The sequence below is a fragment of the Lepisosteus platostomus genome, chromosome 12 (assembly GCF_059453375.1).
Source record: "Lepisosteus platostomus isolate fLepPlt1 chromosome 12, fLepPlt1.hap1, whole genome shotgun sequence".
Classification (NCBI taxonomy): domain Eukaryota; kingdom Metazoa; phylum Chordata; class Actinopteri; order Semionotiformes; family Lepisosteidae; genus Lepisosteus; species Lepisosteus platostomus.
The window spans coordinates 39,611,643-39,633,709 of record NC_142622.1 but is presented as its reverse complement, the minus strand read 5'-3'; the positions used below and the strand labels follow the sequence as shown (position 1 = coordinate 39,633,709).

At 36.0% G+C, this 22,067-nt stretch overlaps 1 protein-coding gene across 5 annotated transcripts in view; it reads left to right on the top strand.

Moving 5' to 3' along the window:
* The window catches only part of trps1 (trichorhinophalangeal syndrome I), a 135,269-nt gene that overhangs the window by 32,705 nt on the left and 80,497 nt on the right, over positions 1–22,067 (top strand). For all 5 annotated transcript variants that reach the window (XM_088601887.1, XM_088601886.1, XM_088601888.1 and 2 more), the window contains exons 3-4: positions 6,633–7,753; positions 14,232–14,826. In XM_088601887.1, coding sequence (XP_088458013.1) covers positions 6,633–7,753; positions 14,232–14,826 — 1,716 coding nt within the window. The remainder of the gene's footprint in view (positions 1–6,632; positions 7,754–14,231; positions 14,827–22,067) is intronic.

Below are 22,067 nucleotides of genomic sequence, written 5' to 3'. Positions count from 1 at the left end.
TACTTGTATGTTCCTAGGTTCTGCTGGGATTCCCCATGTGAAAACACACACTTAGCCAAATACTTCCAAGGAAGTGCTGGAGTATCCCAAATTTTAGCTTGACATACTGTATAACAGCGACACCTTTGACATAACAGAAAACGTCTATAAGCCTACAGATTTGTGAGTTAAAAACAGACCATTATTCAGTAAATTCTGACTCTTCAGTAAGGTGTAGTGGTACTTTCAGCATATTGAATGATGCTTTGAGTGAGCATGTCAGAGGTCTCTTGTGTGGCATAGTTGCAGCAGTGAGCAGAGTATATTAACGCTTGTCAATTCTTAATTGGGAGTCTATAAAACAAGAGAGAAAGTGATGATTCCAAGGTAATAAAGAGGAAAAAGAATAAAAAAAGTCATCCTCTTGTAACTGAGTAGTTCAGTAGTCCATAGGGCCTAATTACTTTGTTTTAACGGGCATTTGTGTTATCACAAAAAAGAACACCATGTTCCTAATTGACAGTTTAAGATGGGTATTCTCCATGATTGTTTTGTTGTTATTTCCTTAAGGAGTTATCAAGGGCTTTTACATCACGGTCCGTGCTGCCAAACAGGCTACCTTATAGAAGATTTGATCTTGCATATTTGATGATTTATAATCAGTGGTTAGACGCCTTTAAAAAAAATAATAACTCATACTCAACCATTGAGACTTACTGTTAATTTGGTTTGTTTTTTTGTGTCATTTTTCTGTTTAGTTTCAAACTTCTGAAATGGATTTTGATCATGCTGGTTTAGAATATATAAAATACTGCCTTAATTTAGCAGGTTAGGATAACATCCAAAGAAACAAATTATGATTCAGAAGAACAGCACTTGACATTATTACATTATATATTTTACATATTCCTCATATTTTGCTTTCCAGTGTGATTATTATCTGTGCTGCACATTATATACAGCAGCACCTTTAATCAAAAAGTAATTGAAATCCCATTTCAATGAGAGAACGTGTGGCTATGAGGCACATTTTAAACTTACAGTGGTCTGACGAAACAGATCAATAGTGTAAGAAATAAGTTAAGCAAGAATAATCATTAGCAACCACAAAATAGAATATGAATGAAGTGAAAACTGAAAGGTAACTGTAGATTACATACATTTATCTCCTTCAAAGAAATAATACTGTACAACTGAATTATTTGAAAAGCTAGGCATTTGTTGACTGGCAAGAAAGGCAAAATTAGCACAATGCAGTGGGAAAAGACAGAATAGTACAAAGGATTATCTAAAGTCAAATAATTCTTAATTGTAAAAGTTCTAGTTTTGACATCTCACTGTTCCTTATGTAGTGTTACTGTGTGCAGGTGACCCTGTCAGACATTTTTTTGCTTCACACATAGCTCGTTATATAGTGGGGTCTAAATCACACCTTTTCTATTGAAGTGTAAAACCAGTAACTAAAGCAGCAGTTTCTTAAGAGAAAAGAGAATATTTTGTCGCAGACCCTCACTTACTGTGATAAAAAATTCATTTAAGTTAGTAGTATCTCTATAAGTGAAAGTAACTTTCTTTTGGTTCAGTATGCTTTGGCTGGAACTCCTTCAAAGTGCCAAGGATATTAGAAATGTAATCTACCTGAGTGGTTTCAAGTGAAATGGGCCCTTTGTTCTCTTACTGCTTCTCAAATCTTTCATCCAGTCCTGCTTTGAATTCTAAGAAAGAAACAGGTATATCAAAAATTAGTCTTTTTGGATGCCAAGGTTTCAACAGAAGATGACAAATCATTGCACCAAGATAATTTTGCTTTACGATAATTTCTTTTGTTGTGTAAGTTATTGGTGACTACTTGCTATATTTTTAAGTTTTTCAACTTTGGGACATGTTTTCGTATCAGAGCTGGAAAGTCTTTGTGTGAAACTTGCATTCATTTAAATTCCTTGGCTAACATTCTTACTTGAATTATAAAGAGGAATCAAAATCAATAAATGCACAGTTCAGTGGAAACCTTATGAGCTTTCTTTTCTTTTTGTATGAAGCTTTTTATGCAAAAGCATCTTTTCCCCACTGTTTGTTTGCATGTTTCAGTTCATACTCTTTCAATTTGATATCTGTAGGTGTTTCGTTTAAATCAGGGGTTTTATATTTTGAAAAGCTGTAAGCCACATAGAGCCTTACAGAAAAATTAGCAACAGGTGAGAAGTAGTGCGTTTCTAACTGATTTCACTGTTGGAATGTGTGTCACTCTGAAGCTACAGGAGTGACTAATTCTAACCTGACCTCCAGCAGCACTTTGTCAATTGTGCAAATGCTCTGGGGGATTCTGGTTCACAATTATGAGCAGTCGGTTATGATGCCTGCTTAATATACAGTGTCTCAGTGTGTTTGGAATTGAGTGTCTGTATTGGTTAAGTCACTTGGGAATCTCCTTGATGCCCATTTTTTGTTAACATGTGTCACTGATTTTATTGAGGACATCTTCAGATACACTTACATCACATGTGTATCTACTTACAACTTTATTAGCTTATTAAGACCTCTCGCATACTGTTTATGATGTTTTCTGTTAGATGTCATGACTAAAATACCATTATAGAGACTGTTTCATAATGCTTTTAAACTTCACAAACACAATATACACTCATTTGTTCTGTATTTTATTGGTTTATCTGATTTCAGAGGATTTCTTAGATACTCAGAATTCTATAGTATAAAACAATATTTGCCTCATTTTCTCAAGCTTTCAGTATTACATTTTCTTGAGGGCATTGTTTTAAAACAGTAGTTTTTTATCTCCAGTTTCTTCATGGCCGATTCATAAACATGCACAACTTAATGCTTTTAAGTCCTGAAGATATAGTATATTCAAAGAGTTGACTCTTAATGTATTCATGCCCCTAACCCATCTGAAAGTTGGTTCTATAACAAAATCAAGTGCCCATTCACGATTTGTTACAGACAGTAAATAAATGAAAACATAAAAACTTGTGGGGTTTCCATTTCTATTTCTCAGAGTAGGCACTATACTTGACTTGCCGCTCTGATTTGCTTTTTTGTTCTTACTTTATTTTTCAGTTTACTCATTTTAAAAGGAATTTTAGCATTGGCATTTGGTTTTTCAAATTTTAAATTGAAATCATTGTGTCTTCATTGTTTTGTGCTCACTACAGTCAGTACCACTACCTGGTTGTGTGGCTATTCTGGGTTTCTGCTTTGTTCTTGGTGCAGTGAGCCTATGACCAGTCTGAGACTGCAGTAGTTGTCAGTATGTGCTCACTCCTGCTTCTAGATGTGTGTAGCCCTGCCATTGGTGATAGGAGCTTCTGGAGTATTGCTGTGAAATAAGAGATTGTTCTGTTATCGGTCATGTTGTTTGGTCACTCTCCCTTGACAGTGTATTATCTCCAGATTTCTGCATTTCTGACCTGGATATTGCCATAGTGGTCGTTATCTTTTTCACATTTGAATTAAAAATATGTTTGTGAAAATTGCTGTCGGTTTGTTTTTCTGCAGCGGGATCTTAATATTTCTCATTTTGGAACTGACTTATTCAATCCAATACCTTCTGAGATGTGAAAATGTCCCATGCTATTCCATACAATATGCAAAGATTGACTAGTCTTGTTTAATACTTGCTCATTAAATATTAAAGCAGTATTACTAAATAACTTTAGCAATGATAGGAAACTGGAGTTTTTTTTTCCTATTTAAGTCAAAAGTATAAATGTGCCTTTTTAGGTGATTTTTTTGTTAATTGTGCTTGAATTAATTGTACTTTAAATGAAACAAGCTCTTGGATTTAGTCTTCACTTTTTTCTTCCAAACGACTGTTTGTTTCAATGAGACATTTACTGTTTTTTTCCATTTTATGCTTTAGTTTGAAAGCTTTCACAATTGGCAGTCAGTTGCCTCACTTTCTTATTTTCATTTCTATTGTGCTTTGGAAGGTAAGGTACAGCAGTTCAGTGTCTCCATAATACGTTTATTTTTTATCGTGGATCCAGCTAAAATGTGGTCTGTCTTTTTTAAGCAGCGTCTCATAAACAGTGCCATAGGAACCAAGTTTTCTGGTTTGAGTGTATATCTTTAATTATAGGTTTGCCTGATACAATATTGAAAAGCTATGGCAAGATCCAGCCATTATGATATCCAAATTATCAAGAATAATCAAAGAAGACCTTTTATCAAATTATCAATAACAAAATAAATCCTAGATAGACTTTTTTCCATCATTAATTGGTTGCCTGGTAGATTACCTGCCTCATGTCATTTATGCAAACACATTTTTCACATCTAAGCTTGATAACATCTGGCACAACATTCTCATTGGATTTTGTAGCTGTGAGACAGGATGTAAGAAACACAACAAACCTTTTCCAATCAGATGGGTAAAACAAAATTGTTGATGATTCTAATTTTTATTTAAAAAACACTCCTCCATGGATGCCAGTCCTATAAAAATCGAATATGGTAAGGGATAATCTGATTATTTTTCAGCCCATATCTAACCTGTTCTTTTCTTCAAAGATAATAGCACATACTGTCGCAGTGCACCTACTGTAAATAGGCACTGCACTTTAAAAAAACATTTTCAGACAAGTACTGTATATAGCAATGAAACTTATGTTACAACAGCTGCTAATGATCTTCTCATAATGGGTCATAGAGCTCCACTATCTTAGTTCTCATACATCTCAGGGCTGTAATTGATATTGTAAATCATGACATTTTGCCCAGTTGGAGAGCTTATTTGGCATTGAATGGCTTAAAATTGTATTTCTCTATGTGGGTTAAGTCCTGAGGTTGGATTGCTTATATCTGATGTTCCACAGGGATCATACTTAAATTAAAGTCTGAAGCCATTTCTACAGAATGTAGATGATACTCAAGTCAATGTCCACACTCATCTTGACACCATGGTAGCTACTTCAGTGTTTTCTGATTGCATGTCTGATCTAAAAGCTTGGATGATGCTGTTTTTTCACATCTTAATTGTGATTAGACAGAGGTAATGTTTTTGTGTTTCTCTTATCAGTTTTGTAAAGCCGGTGCTTTAACCTTGTCAGCTGACATTGCTGTGCTTTGGATTAAATTCAGAATTAAAATTTGAGGATAATCTTCCTTTCTGGATTTACCTTTGTACCCCATATGAAGGTAATTGTAAACACTTTGTTTTTCCATGATAAAATGATTGCCATGCAATATCCTATGCTGACTCTGTCTGTAAATAGAAAAAAAAATGTTTTGTAAAGGACTGTACTTATTATAAAACTGTAAGTATACTTTAGTTACTGTGCAATATACTGTATTCACAAACTGGCAACTAGAATCCTGCCTAGGTACGCCAGTGCACAAGTAATCACATAACTTCTGTCTTCTGAGTTCTTACACATGACTCTTCAGTATCTAGACAATATCTGTTATCTGTTTACTCTCCCTCACCTGAACTTCCCACAGCTGATACTGGGTACTGTATGTTATCACTGTTCCTCTACTAGACTGTATGAGTGACTGAGCCTTTTGCTGCAAAGCCCCAATGCTCTGGAACACCATTCCAAGTGAAATCAGAAAGGCTTGTGAAGATTTTGGATTCCTTTTAAACAAGAATATTACCTTTACGTGTAAATATTACCAAAAAGGAGACTGTCCAAAAACTCAGTTTGTGCGTCACCATATCTTGCACTCATTAATTGATACTTAGAGATAAAATACTGTATCATGTGTTTGAGTTTTTAAAGATTCACTTCTTGCTATTGGGTGTGAGTTAGCTTCCCAAGCCACCTTTATCATCTCACAAGTAGGAAGAATGTTTTTAAGTCCTTTTCCTGGATATCAACCATCCCATGAACGTTGAATGTCTGGATGATGGAAATCATGGTTGAAACTGGGTTCTCTTGTGAAATGTTATAGCTGTAACTAGAGCTGTTGAGGTCAATAATCTTACTTTAGACCTGTGTTCAAATTCTCTGAACTGTTTTTAATGATGACAGTGTGTTGGTTCTGTGTTCAGCCTCCTTCAATATGCAGTAGTAATGAAGGTGGCTTCCAGAAGCTTCTGCTAATAACCCGAGACCTTGTGAAACTATAAGTTGACCAAAAAGCATTATTTTAAACACATTTGCTGGCTCTGAAGAGATGTTTGTACATATTTTTGTGATATCCAACACCAATAGCCTTGTGGCACAAAATTGGAAAAATATTGAATGCATACCTTCATTTTCTTTAGGTTAAACCACCTTTGTCACATATTATCAAGGTTATGAATATATTGGCACCAACTGTATTTATATATGAATATTATGTGTAAGAATAGACTAAGAAAAGTCTGAAACAATGTTTGCGTGTTCTGCCTGTACTGACTTTACAAATCATATGAAATTCCATCCATCCATTTTTTACCTGCTTCATCTGATTTATGGCTGGGGGGAGCCAGAGCCTATCCCAGCAAGCAATGGGCCCAAGGCAGGATACACCCTGGATGGGATGCCAGTCCATCACAGGGCGCACGCTGGCACACACATGTACACCAGAGACTTTTCTCAGAAGCCAACTCTGGCTTCTGCCACTCTACCACCCCATATGGAAATGCATAATTTTTCATTTCAAGGCCAAACCTGCATGTAGTGTGACTACTTTTTTTTTTTTTTTTGCAGGTTACTTTGGGAGGTACTTTCATTGGAATTGGACGGAAAACGCCAGACTGTCAAGGCAACACCAAGTACTTCCGATGCAAGTTCTGTAATTTCACCTATATGGGCAGCTCTTCAACAGAATTAGAGCAGCACTTTTTAGCCACCCATCCAAACAAGATAAAGACGCATCAAGGAAACTCCGACATGTCAAGAGACTGCAGTAAATTGTCAGAGAGAAACTCCGGCAAAGCTAACTGTTTGCCTCGCTCTGTGGAACCAGGCGAGATTGGGAAATGGCCAGACCGAATTACTATCCGAGCAGAGGATGACACCATTGTGGGTTATTCTGTCCCAATCAGGTCTATGGACTCCCCTGGACAAAATAGTACGGATAACACCAGCTACTACTGGTGCAAGTTCTGCAGCTTCAGCTGTGAATCATCCACCACACTACGGTTATTAGAACATTACAACAAAAAACACTGTCAGGCAGTGAGCCCCAACAAAGAAGGCGGTGAGAAGATCTTAAGAGAAGAGCTGATGATCCAAAGTGATGTCAGTAAAAATCCCGACGGCGATGTGCTTGCCCCAGCAAATACAAAAGAGGCCATGAGCAATACAGCAATCGAGGACACAGTGGTGACAAGCTACAATTGTCAGTTCTGTGATTTTCGTTATTCCATGAGCCATGGTCCAGATGTGATTGTCATTGGGCCTCTTTTGCGTCACTATCAACAGGTGCACAACATCCACAAATGTACAATTAAGCATTGCCAGTTCTGCCCAAGAGGCCTGTGTAATCCTGAGAAGCACATGGGGGAAATTACCTACCCCTTTGCCTGCAGGAAAAGTAATTGTTCCCATTGTGCCCTTTTGCTGTTGCAGTTGTCTCCTGGTGTGGCAGGGAGAGCCAAAGTTAAGCACCTGTGTGATCAGTGCTCCTTTTCAGCGCATGATGTCGATGTGCTTTTGCTTCATTATGAGAACATGCACAACTCCCAGATGGCAATGGAAGTCAAGCCTGAAGATGAGCATCCTGGGATTGAACAGGGACAGTTGCCAGTGAAAGAAAATAAGGAGCATTCTTGCTCCAAGTGCGATTTTGTTACAGAGGTTGAGGAGGAAATATTTCGTCACTACAGGTGAGGTGAAAAATGTCTTTCTTTTTCTTCAGTTATCTTGTGTTTTAACATCTTTTGTAGCTTCTCCACTCCAAGGGGATGTAGTTAAATGACTAGCTTTCGGATGTTATCTTGATAATATGAATTATCATAACAAATGATATGCAAGAAGACCACTTGACCTCCAATTGGTGTCATGGTTTATTCCATAATATAGACAAAAATGAAGCATGTTTTTTCTTTAATTTTAACTTGTTTTCGTTTAACTTATTATTGAAATTGTTTATTATAATGCTTCATTAATTTCTTACTCCCTGGATGTTCTTTATAGGTTTAATATTTTACTGTACAGTATATGAGTAGCAAGTGGTTTGTATGTGCTCCAGAAATATTTGTGTAAAACTGAATTGAGCAATAAGTACAACCAGTTAAAATAAAAACATAGCTGGTCATTCCACTGTCAAATAAAATGTATAATATGCTGTATTTTCAGGTTGGACATTTTTGACATGTTGGTGGGATTAAAATAACATTTTGGTAGAAATTAGCTATATACTGTGTCATAGTGGCTTTTTGTATTACAGTTATAATAGAACTATAATATTGCTCATAAAACCAGTTGGGTATATAAAGTTTCACATAAGCAGTTAAACAAGGTGAAAGATAATGTAAAATGGAAAACCATACCTCCCAACTTCAGTTAATAGCTAGAAGAAAGGTTATTAACAAGCTATTTTATAAATAATGAGACCATTGGAACTCAGACACTAGAGGCACTGTAGGGGTGATTCTTGAAGAAATTAGAGCTAAGCTAAAAGTATTATTTTTAAGGTGGAGGAATTAAAATGTATGAATGAAGAATATGAATGCATATTTTGATATTATATATCATGTTCATATTATACGAATGCATTAATAATGCATAGTAATATGTATATATAATATTTTACACTTTATAGGAAAAGACAGAATAGAAAAGACAATGCTTACTATCATACATATAAATGGAAATATATTTGGAAGACCTAGAGAATCCTGTAAAATCAATGATAAATTCTAGTTCATATGGTGAACCCTATGTAGAAAAAAATTAGTTAAACTGAATATGATTTAATGTGCTAGGAGTAACCCCAAATCAAGGGTGGTCACATGCTTATAGATGAATGTCTGTCATTCTGTAAGTTTTTAACAATTACTTGAAGAATAAAGAATTCATAATGTCGCCATATATACCATAGTTACATTTTGTGAAATATTACCAGGTCTCATGTAAAATACTAAGTTTTCCTCCCATAATATAATAATGATTGCTTACACTTATATAGCGCTTTTCTGGACACTCCACTCAAAGCGCTTTACAGGTAATGGGGACTCTCCTCTACCACCACCAATGTGCAGCATCCACCTGGATGATGCAACGGCAGCCATAGTGTGCCAGAACGCTCACCACACATCAGCTATCAGTGGGGAGGAGAGCAGAGTAATGAAGCCAGTTCATAGATGGGGATTATTAGGAGGCCATGATTGCAAAGGGCCAATGGGAAATTTGGCCAGGACGCAAATTACCTTAATGGTTATAGCAAACAATTTAGAAAATGTACACAAAATAGTGGGTTAAATACAAAATGGCAATGGTATTCAATACAATGGTGCACTCTTTACTCACTATGGAGGAGAAAGGTAGAAAACTATGGTATGTGTTTGCTTGTATATACAGTACCTTTCTCTCTCTTGCCGGACAGACCAAGAGGTGACATTTATGGATTGCAAATCACAGGAACACCTTAAATTCTAATAATCTTATTATTGTGTGAAGTCTGGAGCACCTGTAAGCCTGAGAACAGTCATTAAAATTTAGTGAAAGGGTCTCTTGCATTATAGAAGCTCTCGTTTAAGATTTTCCTATCAGATACTCTGAACAAATAATGCAGTTGACTGGCTACAGCCAGCCATGTGTTTTTTTTTTTGGTACAGTACAGTATGTCTAAGATTCACAAGTACAATTCCTGGGAAAGTGTTTGCAACAAATATTGCCATTCATTTTTCATGTAGCTGGCTGGAAGGAATCATTCAAATCATGTTACTGTTTACTTTAGACATGTAACTCTTTTAAAACTTCTTAACATGTCATTTTGTTATAAGTATAAAGGAATAATAACAATCCTTATTTAGAACTTTTCTGGACACTCCACTAAAAGCACACTACAGGCAGAGGGGACCATTGTGCAGCTGGCAAAGTGCAGCAGTACACTCACCACACATGAGTTATGAGTGGGGAGGAGAACAGAGTAATGAAGCAATTTCATCGATTATTAGGAGGCCATGACTAGTAAAGGACAGGGAGAAATTTGGCTAGGATGCCAAGGTAATACCTATTCTTTATGAGAAATGAGTTTTATAAGGACTACAGAGAGTCAGGACCTTTGTTTAACGTCTCATTTGGTGCCCCTGTCACTATACTGGGCTATTATAACCCACACAGACCTCAGGGTGAGCACTCCTTACTGGTCCCACTAACACCTTTTCTAGCAGCAACCTTAGCTTTCCCAGAGGGCCTCACTTCCAGGTACTGACCAGGCTCACACCTGCTGAGCTTCAGTGGGGCTGCCAGTTGTGAGTTGCAGGGTGATATACCTGCTGGCTGCAGGTATTATAGACAACAAACCTCTGCATTCCTCAGCATAATAGATATAAACTGTGTATCACTGTAATAGAGATGTTTGTTTTGTGTGTCATTTTTCTATATTTACCAGTTTATGGTACTCTAATAGTACCACACTCCACCTGGTACCTACAGTATTTGTAACTGCTTATATACTGCATGTTTAAACATTATCAGTTAAATCTCACCTGACACATTTCCATGCTGAGCCATCTTCCCAGCAGTATATTGAATCCTCACTCCCATCAACATTTGTACTGTTTTACAATAATATTTTTTGTATTTGTATCATATTGTTTTGAGACTCATACAGTACTTCAGTGTGTGGAATAAACGTAAAAATTATCAAACATCCAATCCTTTCCCTGAGGACCTTGTACTATCAGCTGGTTTGGAGTCTGTTCACTTGAGTTGACTGTCATTGGAAATAAATAGAACAGTATTGGTCTGAATTTATGAGAACACAGGCGGAGACCACAAATAGCAGTCCTGCTTCTTGTAGCTATTTGACTGCAGACCTTCATACAGCTAGATCGTGAACGTTCCTAATAAATCAGAAGCTTAGCAATGTACTCCAGAAGCCCATAACAGTCTGTGTCAGGGGGAAAAAAGCCCATTTTAAAGTATGTCTTCTTGTGTCTGTCTTGTTGCTTAGTTAGTTTTTGGTTGTTTAATGTACAATGTCGATCTCCATCAGGGTTCTGTAGGCCTCAATAATTTCCTGTCAGCCTCCACAGCAGCACAGGCTGAACCAGCTGTATTTAAATGTTATTTTTTCATATTAGCATGTCCAATTTAATTTCTACTACTTTCTTTCGCCACAGTGGCGTGTTCCTGCATTTAATCCAAGAGAAAGCAAAAAGGACAGCAAAGTTACGACTATTTTTTCCTTGAATTTTATGCACAACAAAATAAAGAATTTACTTTATTATTAGGAAAGAGCTATTTTTTATGAACATCTAAGCAAAGATCCAAAACATTAGGGCACTTTATCAAAACGAAATCCCACATGTGGCGAGAAAATAACTTTAAAAAGAGTTTAATTAAGCAGACTTCAAAAAGGTTATTTTAAAATGATACCGGGAAAAGCTAACGTCACCAGACATAAAGAACCAGTTTTTAAAAGTAAATTAGCATTCCTACACAAAATAATGCTTTCTAAATTAGAGTTTATAAATCAGAAGCATATCAGAATTATATTTACTATGACAGGTTTAGCTACGAAAATTGAAATTCACATCTCTTCCTCTACGATGTTTATTTACTGTACTGAGCCTGCTTCCAGTAGCTTACTAATGAAACACCTATTCCAGTATGACATGCAGACAATCAATATAAGCTACTTGTCACAAAGCCGCTGAGTATTTCTTACTCTCTATTTGTGCTCAGGGTAATAACTCATAGTTTTTTTTGACCACTAGTTTTTTTCAATTGTAGTGTTTCAGCAGCCTTTCTTTCCTACAGCCCAATACTATTCAGCTCTCCAATAACAATCCATTACACAGTTTTGCTGAGTCTAGCCTTTCAATTATTTTGTTGATAATTAGAAGGAGTAATAAAACAACTAAACAGCTGTTTGTATCAAATCTCTGCAATGGGATGGACTGGAAGGGTCATACATTGACTAGCCACATTTGAGCCTTATCTTCCTGTTTGAAAAACTGGGGGGATTTTTTGGAATGAAAAGTGCAGGAATTATTATTAAGTTTCAAATATGGTGATGATTGTGGAGTACTTTGTTCTAGTTGTCACAACAACGTGAGTAGGCATTATTCCCTATTTGATCCAAATTTAAATCTTGCATTAGATCTTTGCAGTACATTTTAAAATTTTGAAACTCGGAATATAGAATAGATTTGTTCAAAATTATTGGGGGTGGTCATGGTGGCATAGTGGCAAACATTGCTTGCTTCACAGCCCTAGAGCCCTGGGGTCAATTTCTGGGGTTCTGTCTGCAGGGAGTTTGTATGTTCCCCCTGTGTTTACATGGTTTTCCTCTCTGTGCTCTGGTTTCCTCTTACAGTCCAAGGGCGTACTGGTACGTAAATTGGCCCACTGTTGTAAGTGTCTATATTTGTGTGTACCATGTTAAGGGCTGGCATCCCATCCAGGGTATAATTCTGCCTTATACGTGTTGCTTGCCAGGATAGGTGCTGGCTCTCCCATTACCCTGCATTAGATAAAGCCATTAGAAAATGGATACATGCATGCATGCATGTATGGATGGATAGATGGGAATGGAAAACAATTGGGGTTATCTTTTTCCTAAGTGTACTGCAGTGAAAACCTCTTGATTTAGGAGTTTTGTTTGTGCTGTGCTTTGAGATCAAGAAACTTTTTATTTCAGTGAAAGAGGTATGGGGGGAAAAAAGTAGCACACTGATTAAGTTAGCTGTTCTAACAGGTTCATTGTTTACCCAATGTTACTTGCTGAATTAAACAAGCCAGTGGTCTTAATGTTTATGATAGCATATCTAAGAAAGGCAAAGACCTTCTTAACTGAGTAACTCAATCAGTTTCCTCCATAGTGCTAAAATTAGATTGGGTGAACATCACAAGATGGTAATTAATTAAAAATAGAGGCATGTTTTAGAAATACTAATTGCAAGTTTAAAGGACTGTTAGAAGTAAACAGACATCAAAATTGTATTATTGCTACCTTGAATAGGTGGACAGAAACAGTGGATTTGGTGTTTAATGATTATTTCTGAAAATGTTAAAGAGGCTTGAGCAGACATTTTTGCATTGCTTTGTGCAGTTCACATTACAGCGTTACTTGTTTTTGTATCTTGGAAAACTATACTTTGTGAATGGAATGAAGAATGGAATTTTGCTACTTACTTTTTTTTTGGTGTTTTTTTTTACTTTAAAGCACTATTACCACCCTTTTCTAATTTTGGCAAAACCTAAACCTACAAACCAGACCAAGCTGCTGCATTACCATTGGAGTTGATAAGCAAAGTTGATCACTTCCTATTCTGTGGGGAAGTTTTGTGTTGAGTATGCTTACAGCTACAGAAAGCAGGATAAACTCTGAACTGAGCAGTCAATCAATTCAAGTACTTTTACTTTATCAACAAGGACAGATCAGTGCAAGCCAATCATTTGCTTCTGCTTAGGTATAAATACAGGATTTAAGCCCATCCTTCCCAAAATAATTGCTTTGTCTCTCATCGCCAATTTCAGCAGTCCCTGAGCTTGTTTCACATCAGTGATTTTTGCATTATATATTTATAAAATGTATTATTAACTGTGCTGAATCTAGTCTTACTTCTAAGTCGTATTCTCAGAAACATTATCAAAAATGGAAAAAAAAACAAAGCACTAGAAAGTCTTTATCTGTTTAGAAAACATAAGAATTTCAATGATTAAAAGGAGAAAAAAAATAATTTGGTTTAGAAACATTTATGCATTTCGTTGTCATTTGTTTGATTTGCCAGAAGTGGTCATGAACTGTGTATCTTTGAATAAAATCTAATTATTTACTTACATTTTTGGAGAATGTGTATACCATTGAATATTATTTTTTGAGATACCAATGGTATTTCGCAGTTGAAACCAATAAGCAACTTACAGTTAAATTAACAGGCACATCTGGTCTGTGAATGTCTGTGAATGTACCTGGAAAGTTTTTCCATTGCACATAGTTTCAAAGAGGTTTAGGAAGGGGAAAGAACTATTTTTTTTCTTTTCTTTTTTTTTCTTTCTGCGCAGAATCCTCAAATAAAAAAGTCTGAAACCTTTTGGTGATCTCCTTTGTACAGCACAGAGTGCCGGACTGCCAGATCACAGCTGACAAACATGAACATGTCTGTAATCTCTGTCTCTTCTGTTTAGGAGGGTGCACAACTGCTGCAAGTGCCGCAACTGCAGTTTTACTGCAGTGGATACCCAGGCCCTGCTCGAACATTTCAACACCGTTCACTGCCAGGAGATGGACGTGGCCACAGCCAACGGGTGCAGCCTTACCAGTAATGTGAGCATCAAGGAAGAGTCCAAGAGCGACTTGAAGTTATACAGCCTGATGCATCCAGAACAGAGACCACCTGACACGGCTGGAGACAGCGCAGTGAAGAGAGAAACGCTAGAAGATAAGGAAGTGCTCAGGGAGAAAGGCTGGGGGGAGTCCTCTGGCGACCAAGCACGTGGCATTGTATGGGTTCCCAAAGAAAGAGGCATGGATATCTTAAGGGGAAGTCCATCGTATGGGCAGGGTGCCTTAGGCTTGCTCACTACGGTTTCTGTAAACCAGGAGCAACAGAAGCCCATGATCAGGGATACCCCTAACATTGTCTTTGGGTTGACTGGGGAGTCTAAAAGCTTTCTACAGGGGACACCAACAGGCAGTGGAGAAAAACCTGGTCATCTGACTCCTCAGTATTCGACGACAGGTGACAGCAAATCTAAGGAGGAATCACAGTCACTTCTGCGGGTAGGACATGCACTTTCTTTTTCCCTTACTCAATTATAAGTGGTAATAATTGGCCTTTTATTCTAAATTATTAGGTCATTCTCATGAGGTCATATGGGTAATCAAGAAATGTTTATGAATGAAATATTTAGCTATTTAATGTTTTGGAAAGAAGACTGTATTGATAAATAGAAAAGATGAGACGTTCTATAACATCTCTCACGTCTGTATTGCTGTTTTTGATTTTCCTGGCAGATCATGTAGTGAGCAAAACCAACAGGCAATGTATTTTGCCTGTTTTATTTACTTTTACATCTTTCTGTTTCTTGAAGTGCAGGTGTGCGCTAAAAGCATATACTGTATGTGAAAGACCAACTAGTTTGTCGTTCACATTCAAATGCTAGTTTTTCTAAATATATACATATGTCTTCAAAGCAAATATATACTGTATATGCCTTGTTGTTAATTTTTGGTGGAAAAAATGATACTCAGTACCTTCGGTTTAATATTATTATGAAAGTTAAGGATTGTGACTATTAGAAAAAAAAAAGTTTGAATCCTCCCTCCAAAAAGCAAACTTTTAAGTTTATGAACTGCAGTTAAATTACTATAAGTGAGGCCTTTCTTTATTTGCACAGTAATACTTTGGAATATTCTCATTTTTTATTTAGATGTTACAGCTGAATTTTCAATTATTTTATTGTGCTGTAACTGTAATGAAGACCAAGTGCATTGCAGTACTACATTCCAGGGTTTTGAAATGTACGTTTCACCTCTGCAATTTAGTAGGTTTTGGTCTATTTCTATAAGTGAGACAGGACTTGATAAACATTCTTTGACAAACATTACACGATAGAATTAATTGAGGACACTTTATTTGTAGGCTAGAGGATTAAATCTTCAAAAATCTTCATCATTTTGGGGTTAGCATTCTTCCAGGTGTCATTTAAACTATGCAAGAAAAAAGTATCTGTGAAGGTTGTTACATTATGTTCTGGTATTTGAATTGTTAAAATACTCCTTCTGAGCATTGTGGTGCACAGATGTTTTTTATAGCCATTAAACTATATTGAATAGCATTTTGGGCTATTACTTCATTAAACAGAATTGAGTATTCATCTGACTCAATGACTGTCCCTCAGGGTTTATGTGTTGTTATGCACAAAGAGATAGTGGGCTGTATAAACTGCGAATGTATTATTTAATGTTCTGCTACTTTTAAAAACACTACAAGAATCTAACCTCTCTATAACAGTTTTAATTTAACTCCTATTCAGGCAAAGATGCTCTAGATGTTATCTCTAAATTAAATACCAACTCTCAATAAAAGATCAGCTGCAACATTGGTATATTGCAGTGCTGTCATATTCTGCATTGAGATGATGTAATATAGATGGTAGTCTCAGGAGTAGTTATGCTTTGCAGACATCAGCAAGGGGTGGTACATCTCCATGAACAAGAGTGGTGCTGCAGTATTACTCTGCAAATGATGATAGCTGTCTGTTATGATTAGTGGAGCTGCTTGAATCTACAAAAGTAAGAGGTCGACAGAGACAGTCTGACAGTGACAGAAAAACATGACACGACTAAGTAGAGTTCATCTTTTCATTCCACAATTAAAATGTAAAATACATACAGTAGGTTGTTGCCTGTAGGTAGGTTTCAGGTTTTCCTTCGGTACAAACTGCAATCTTTTTTATAGCTAAAAAGCTGTAGTCAATATACAGAAAATAATTATTTAAGTAAAGAAAGGTGTTGATTTTTCTTTTTCATTTCAATGTTGTGCCTTGTCAAACATATATACACCTTTCAGATATCTTAATTTTTTTTCTCTGGAGCAAAAACCTTTTAAAATCACACTGTTAGCAACTTGTTACAGCACATCTTCAAATGTAAAAAAATACCTCTCTTGTCTCTTGATCTGGGAACCAAATCATTTAATTAGTAACATTTGATCAAGAGCAAAAACTATTTAACTGTTTTATGGCTATTTTTTTTGCTAAGTGTATAATATTCTCTTATTTAGCTCTTTGAGTCAAGTGTTTTGTTTTTGTTTTAGATATTGTAAAATTAATTCCTTTTAAGGACTGATAAATACAAAAATCTGTCAAAGAACAGGTTGGGTGAGAAGTAATATTCTAATTAGATCAAGCTCTTTTGAAAAAGATTGTGTATTCATTTGTAACAACATACTGAAGTATTAGTCCTAATTTCTTATGACTGTTTTACAATGGCAATAATCATGTTTCTCAACATTACTTTTTGCTGTAAATTATGTCTGTAGATTACATTATGTTGGGATGTTTTTAACAACCACTATAACTAAAACTCCAGTCACTTTCATTATATGATTGCATCAAAAATGAATACGAATGAAGCACACATTGGTGCATACCTTCTACTAAACAGTACAATCATTTCAAGAAGCAAAACTTTGTTTTTCACTTGTCAGATTTCTCCATTTTTCATTGACTTAGTGTGATGTGAAAGAAACAAATATCTCTCAACAAGCAGTGAAATTAACATTAAAAAAGATTGAAAGCAGTGTTTTTTGGAAAAGCAACTCCAACAACCTGATAAATGTATTGGGCAGTAGTTCACCATGGTTTTGATATGTATATTTTTATTGTCGGTATTTCATTGGACTTTTTAAAAAAGAAAATATTGGAGATCCCGAAAGCTGGGTGTGGTGGAAAGGGTGGTGAAGTCATTATCTAAGGCGTGTCGGTAAGCTAAATGTTAAGGGTGTAGGTGGATGTTGTATTATAACCTTTGGAAAATGTTGAATCAGATTCTAACTGCCTAAGTGGTAAGGCACATCTGATTCTGGGGTTTCTATCAAATATTATAATGTTTTCAAGTTACCAGGCTTTAACTCATGAGTTAAGAATTCAAAGAAGAACAAGGCAGGGCTGAATAGGTTTTTCTAAAGCTGCCCAGGAATGTAGTTTCATAACATTTTTTATATTCTTTCTTAGTTAATATGCTCTGTAAAACGGCTCTCCCTGGAGACCAGAATTCAAATAATATTCACCTGTCGTTAGTAGCTTCTGTAGGATTGTCAGTATGGGAGAGTCACCCTCAGATGATATTTTATTTCTGTACTGTAGTTTGTATTTTTGTTATGATGACAGGTCACAAAGGAAATGTCCAGTGCCTCAGTGATTTACAGTTAACTTTCACTATAATATATTCATTTAATAGTGATGAATATTATATCCTGGTACTTTATGGTGACAGGAGGTGATAGCAGGCGTAGTTGAAATGTTAATATCACAACTACCATGTGTTGTTTTGCAGATAGCTGTTGCAAGTGAGGTGTTCATTATAAAGAGATGTAAAATATTTCTGTGACAGCATCTTTTGCATGTACTATCAGTTCTTTCCAATCAAATAAAAATGAATGCTTGGTTTTCAGCAGGGCGGCAACAATAATGAAAATGGGAAAATCTTGCTTGTTTTGGAATTGACATTTACTGTTATGTCTTTTTTATTGTCACAGTTTCTTGTCACAATGAAAATTGAAACATATTTTGAAGGTTTACTGTGAACAATTCAATAAAAGGTAACTTTTTACCACAGAAAATATTATAATCAATATTATTTTTTAAGTGCTACAATAGAGCAGATATTATCACTGTCTTTCAGTGGCATTTATAGCAACATTTGCATGAAAGTAAGAAGAGCAAAACTGTCACATAGTATCAAAATACTTTGGAAGGAAGCAGTCCATAATGATAAAAAATGTTGAGAACGTTTGGGGAAATAGGAACATATCCTGCCTATGGCCTGCCATCCCCATTTCTTTTGATATTTTCAAATTCTCTAGACATTTACCTGCAAGCATTTCTCTAAAACTTTAGGATTGTTTCTTATGATCAATAATTCTTCTGTAAGACTCTTCTGAAGAGAATCCACAGGGAAGCCATCTGCTTGAAACACCACATCAGACAAAAGGAAATAACATTTAGGAATTCTACAGCACGGTTACCTGGGAAATGTTTTTTGCCAGCACTTTCTGGTCCTTTTTAAAGAGAATAATTGTACAGAATAATGATGTAAGAACTATGTATAAAGAACCACATTTCTAATATAGCACTTTCATTTATTTTTACATTAAATGCCAAATTTCTGTATGGCTTCCAACAGATTACACATAATAGGCAATGATGAATTATATGTTATTTCACATTTTAAGGAAATAAATGTATATTGCAGGCTGAGTCTTGTCTTTAAGGTTTTCTTACTAAATATTTAACGTTGAGGAAGTTTTCTTTTGCCATAATGCGAAGTGCTTTGGTGACTTAATGTGCATGATATGGAAGCTTAGCTTAGAATCCACCTGTGTTAAAGCAAAACACACTTCTGTCGGTTGCTTCCTTTCTGTTCAAATTTTCCTACTGCTCAGTTCCTTAAAGCACTTCCTTCCAAACTTAAGAATCTAATCAACTTAATTTTTTTCTTAACCCCTGAAGCTGCTTCCTGCTGCTTTATTTTGATCATCATTGCACACTGGATTTCTGCCACATTGACAAATTTAGGCATTGTGACCCTCATTTACATATCCCTTCACAAAGCATTTGCCCATTGGCTATGTGACGACCTATAAAACCATCACCTCTCATGAAACACTGCAGCATATAAAGTGACATTATGCTTATTAAAAAGGTCACACCATGGTGCTGCTTCAAAGTGTTACGGGCTGCGCTACCTTGAAGTCATGATGACAGCAGTTATGTTTTGTTTATTACAAGTTTGCGTACCATCTTGGCTTCGATGTAGTAATGTTCCATTTCCGTAGTAATTGTACTGTCTTCAATTGGAGCTAAAATAATAATGTATAATTTATTGTCTTCTGTTGGCTTTTTTTCATGTGTGCTAATCTTCCAATCCAGCACATTGAGCGGTCATATTTTGAAGTATGTTGTGAAGCATGTTTTAGATTTTTCTGTTTTTTAGGGCAGACTGTTATTGAGGGTGGAAGTTTCCAGGCAGTTGAATTCCTTGGTGTCCATTTGTTCCAGCAATCTACCAGTGTAAAGTTATCTCATTAATATGAATTTTCTCAATTGTTTTGATTAAATTGAGGTGTAAATATTATTTGCCTCATCAAACAAAATAATGTAGACAGACATATCAAATTTATGAAAATGTTCAAATATAATTATTATTAATCAGGCATTTTTAAATACAATTTTTATTGTTTGTAAACTGGGATTGTTTTCGTTCACATTATAGGGCATATTATGCATTTTCGTTCATTCCATGAAGATCTGCTCTGACTCTGAGGTAGCATAGCCGGTTGGAAATGAGCCACCCTGTTCCCCTCCTGTTAGTGTTGTTCAGGTTATTAAAAAATCTTAGAAAGATTTTTCTTAATGTTACCTTTGACTTAAACACATTGCATACGCAACATTTTTAATGTGATCTTTTGTGTTAGTGAGTAAGAGGTGTGTCTATAAGAAAGGTCAAAACATTTAAAAAAACGTTTGTTGTGTTAGGTTTCTCCTTGAGTCTAAATTCTAACATGCACCTAATCAGACTTAAACAGACCTATGATGATAAGTCAGAGACAGCTCCCTTACCTGGAGCTGTTTTCTCCCTCAGGTACAACTTAGCCATTCCCAAATAACCTCAAACAACAGCAGGTGTAACTTGAATAGGAGTAATTTCATGTCGGTTTTTAATAATAGGGTGTGCTTCTTTTGTAGAAGTTAAATCTATTTGTAATTGCCTTTAAAACCTTCCTTATATTAAAAATGTATAATATCATTAATTTTTAATACTTTGTTTTACTGTAGCTCTTGATTTCTTTATAAACTAATGGACTAACCTTACATTTTCATTAACATGAAAATGTCTAAAATGTGTAATTGCGGTCCTGTTTCTTGTAGTTAACCATATGACAGAGAAAACAAATGGAAATTAAGGGGAAGTGTGTTGGAAAAGGAGAACAACAGGTACTTTGTTAAACAGAGAGCTGTGGGAGTCTGGAACAATTTACCTATCCATGTTGTTATACAGTACTTGATACCCTGACATTCTTCAAGAAGTGAGAGCCCTTGATCAATTAGCTTCTAGAAAGGAAATGATCTTGACAGCCCAAAATGACTCCTTGTATTTGCAGCGTTTTAGATGTTTTTCACTGTTCTGTTTGTGTAATATTGTGGAATGATCCAGAACACATATATTACTGTTATTGTTGTACTTCCTACATTTGCACATACATTGTTAGCAGCTTTCTTAAACGTAGACCATAATCAGGGTTTAAATGACTTTCTCTCAACTTTAATTTGTGAATAGCTCTGTCACTACATATCACTGCATTGTGCTCTTCTTCTGCAGTGATACATAGAGGTCCTGAAGACCGACCTTCCAAAAGTTTGTTTTCTCCCTTCACACTGCAAACCTAGGCAGTGCCAGCAGAGTCAATGAGCCAACCAGGGCAGATATGACTTGCAGGTACACTTGCACGTGTAGGTGCCCTATGAATGCTGAAATCTTACCAATGGACAATGACGGAGCATAACAGCAACAACAGGGCTTTTCTAGTATGATATTTGTTCCATAATAATGTATCCTTTCTTTAGAAAAGTGAAATGCAACTGGGGTTGAATGCTAGGCACATTGCTTAAATGTCTTTGTTTCTTGAGGGGAATGTGCCTGATTTATTCCCAACACAAACCAGATTTTATTTTAAAGACATGTGCCACTGATGCTCTTCCCTTCTGAAAAATGATACTTTTCTGAATGTATTGGAAATCCAGTTTAGCAATACCATTTTTGCAACAGAAAGTCACACTGCAGTATGTAAAGGTACCAAAGCTTCACGTGATCGCTACAACATTAAAGCTGGAAAATAAAATGAACAGCGGTTGTTACCTGCATATAAAAAGGAACAAAGCCAATTGCCCGCAGTGTAATAACACACGTGGCAGTGGAGCTCTGCTGTTAAGGAGAAAGCATATGTTGTCCTTGGAGGGATGCTGCTGTTGCTCTGGTGTGTGCTGTTTTGAACTATGTAGACTGTTTTGAGCCCAGCTGTTTAGTTGTGCTTAAGTAACTGCTGACAAATACAGTAATGTTTTACACACATCTAAAGAACCACACATTTATGTTGATTTGTCATTTGTAATTAAGTTGAGCTTAGCTAAATACCTTGCCAAGCACAAAGCATTCTTAAATGTAAAAAAACACTCTCCATAAAAGTCAGGTTATGGCTGCTTGCTGCCTCATGTACCCATAAAAATATATACAATCAA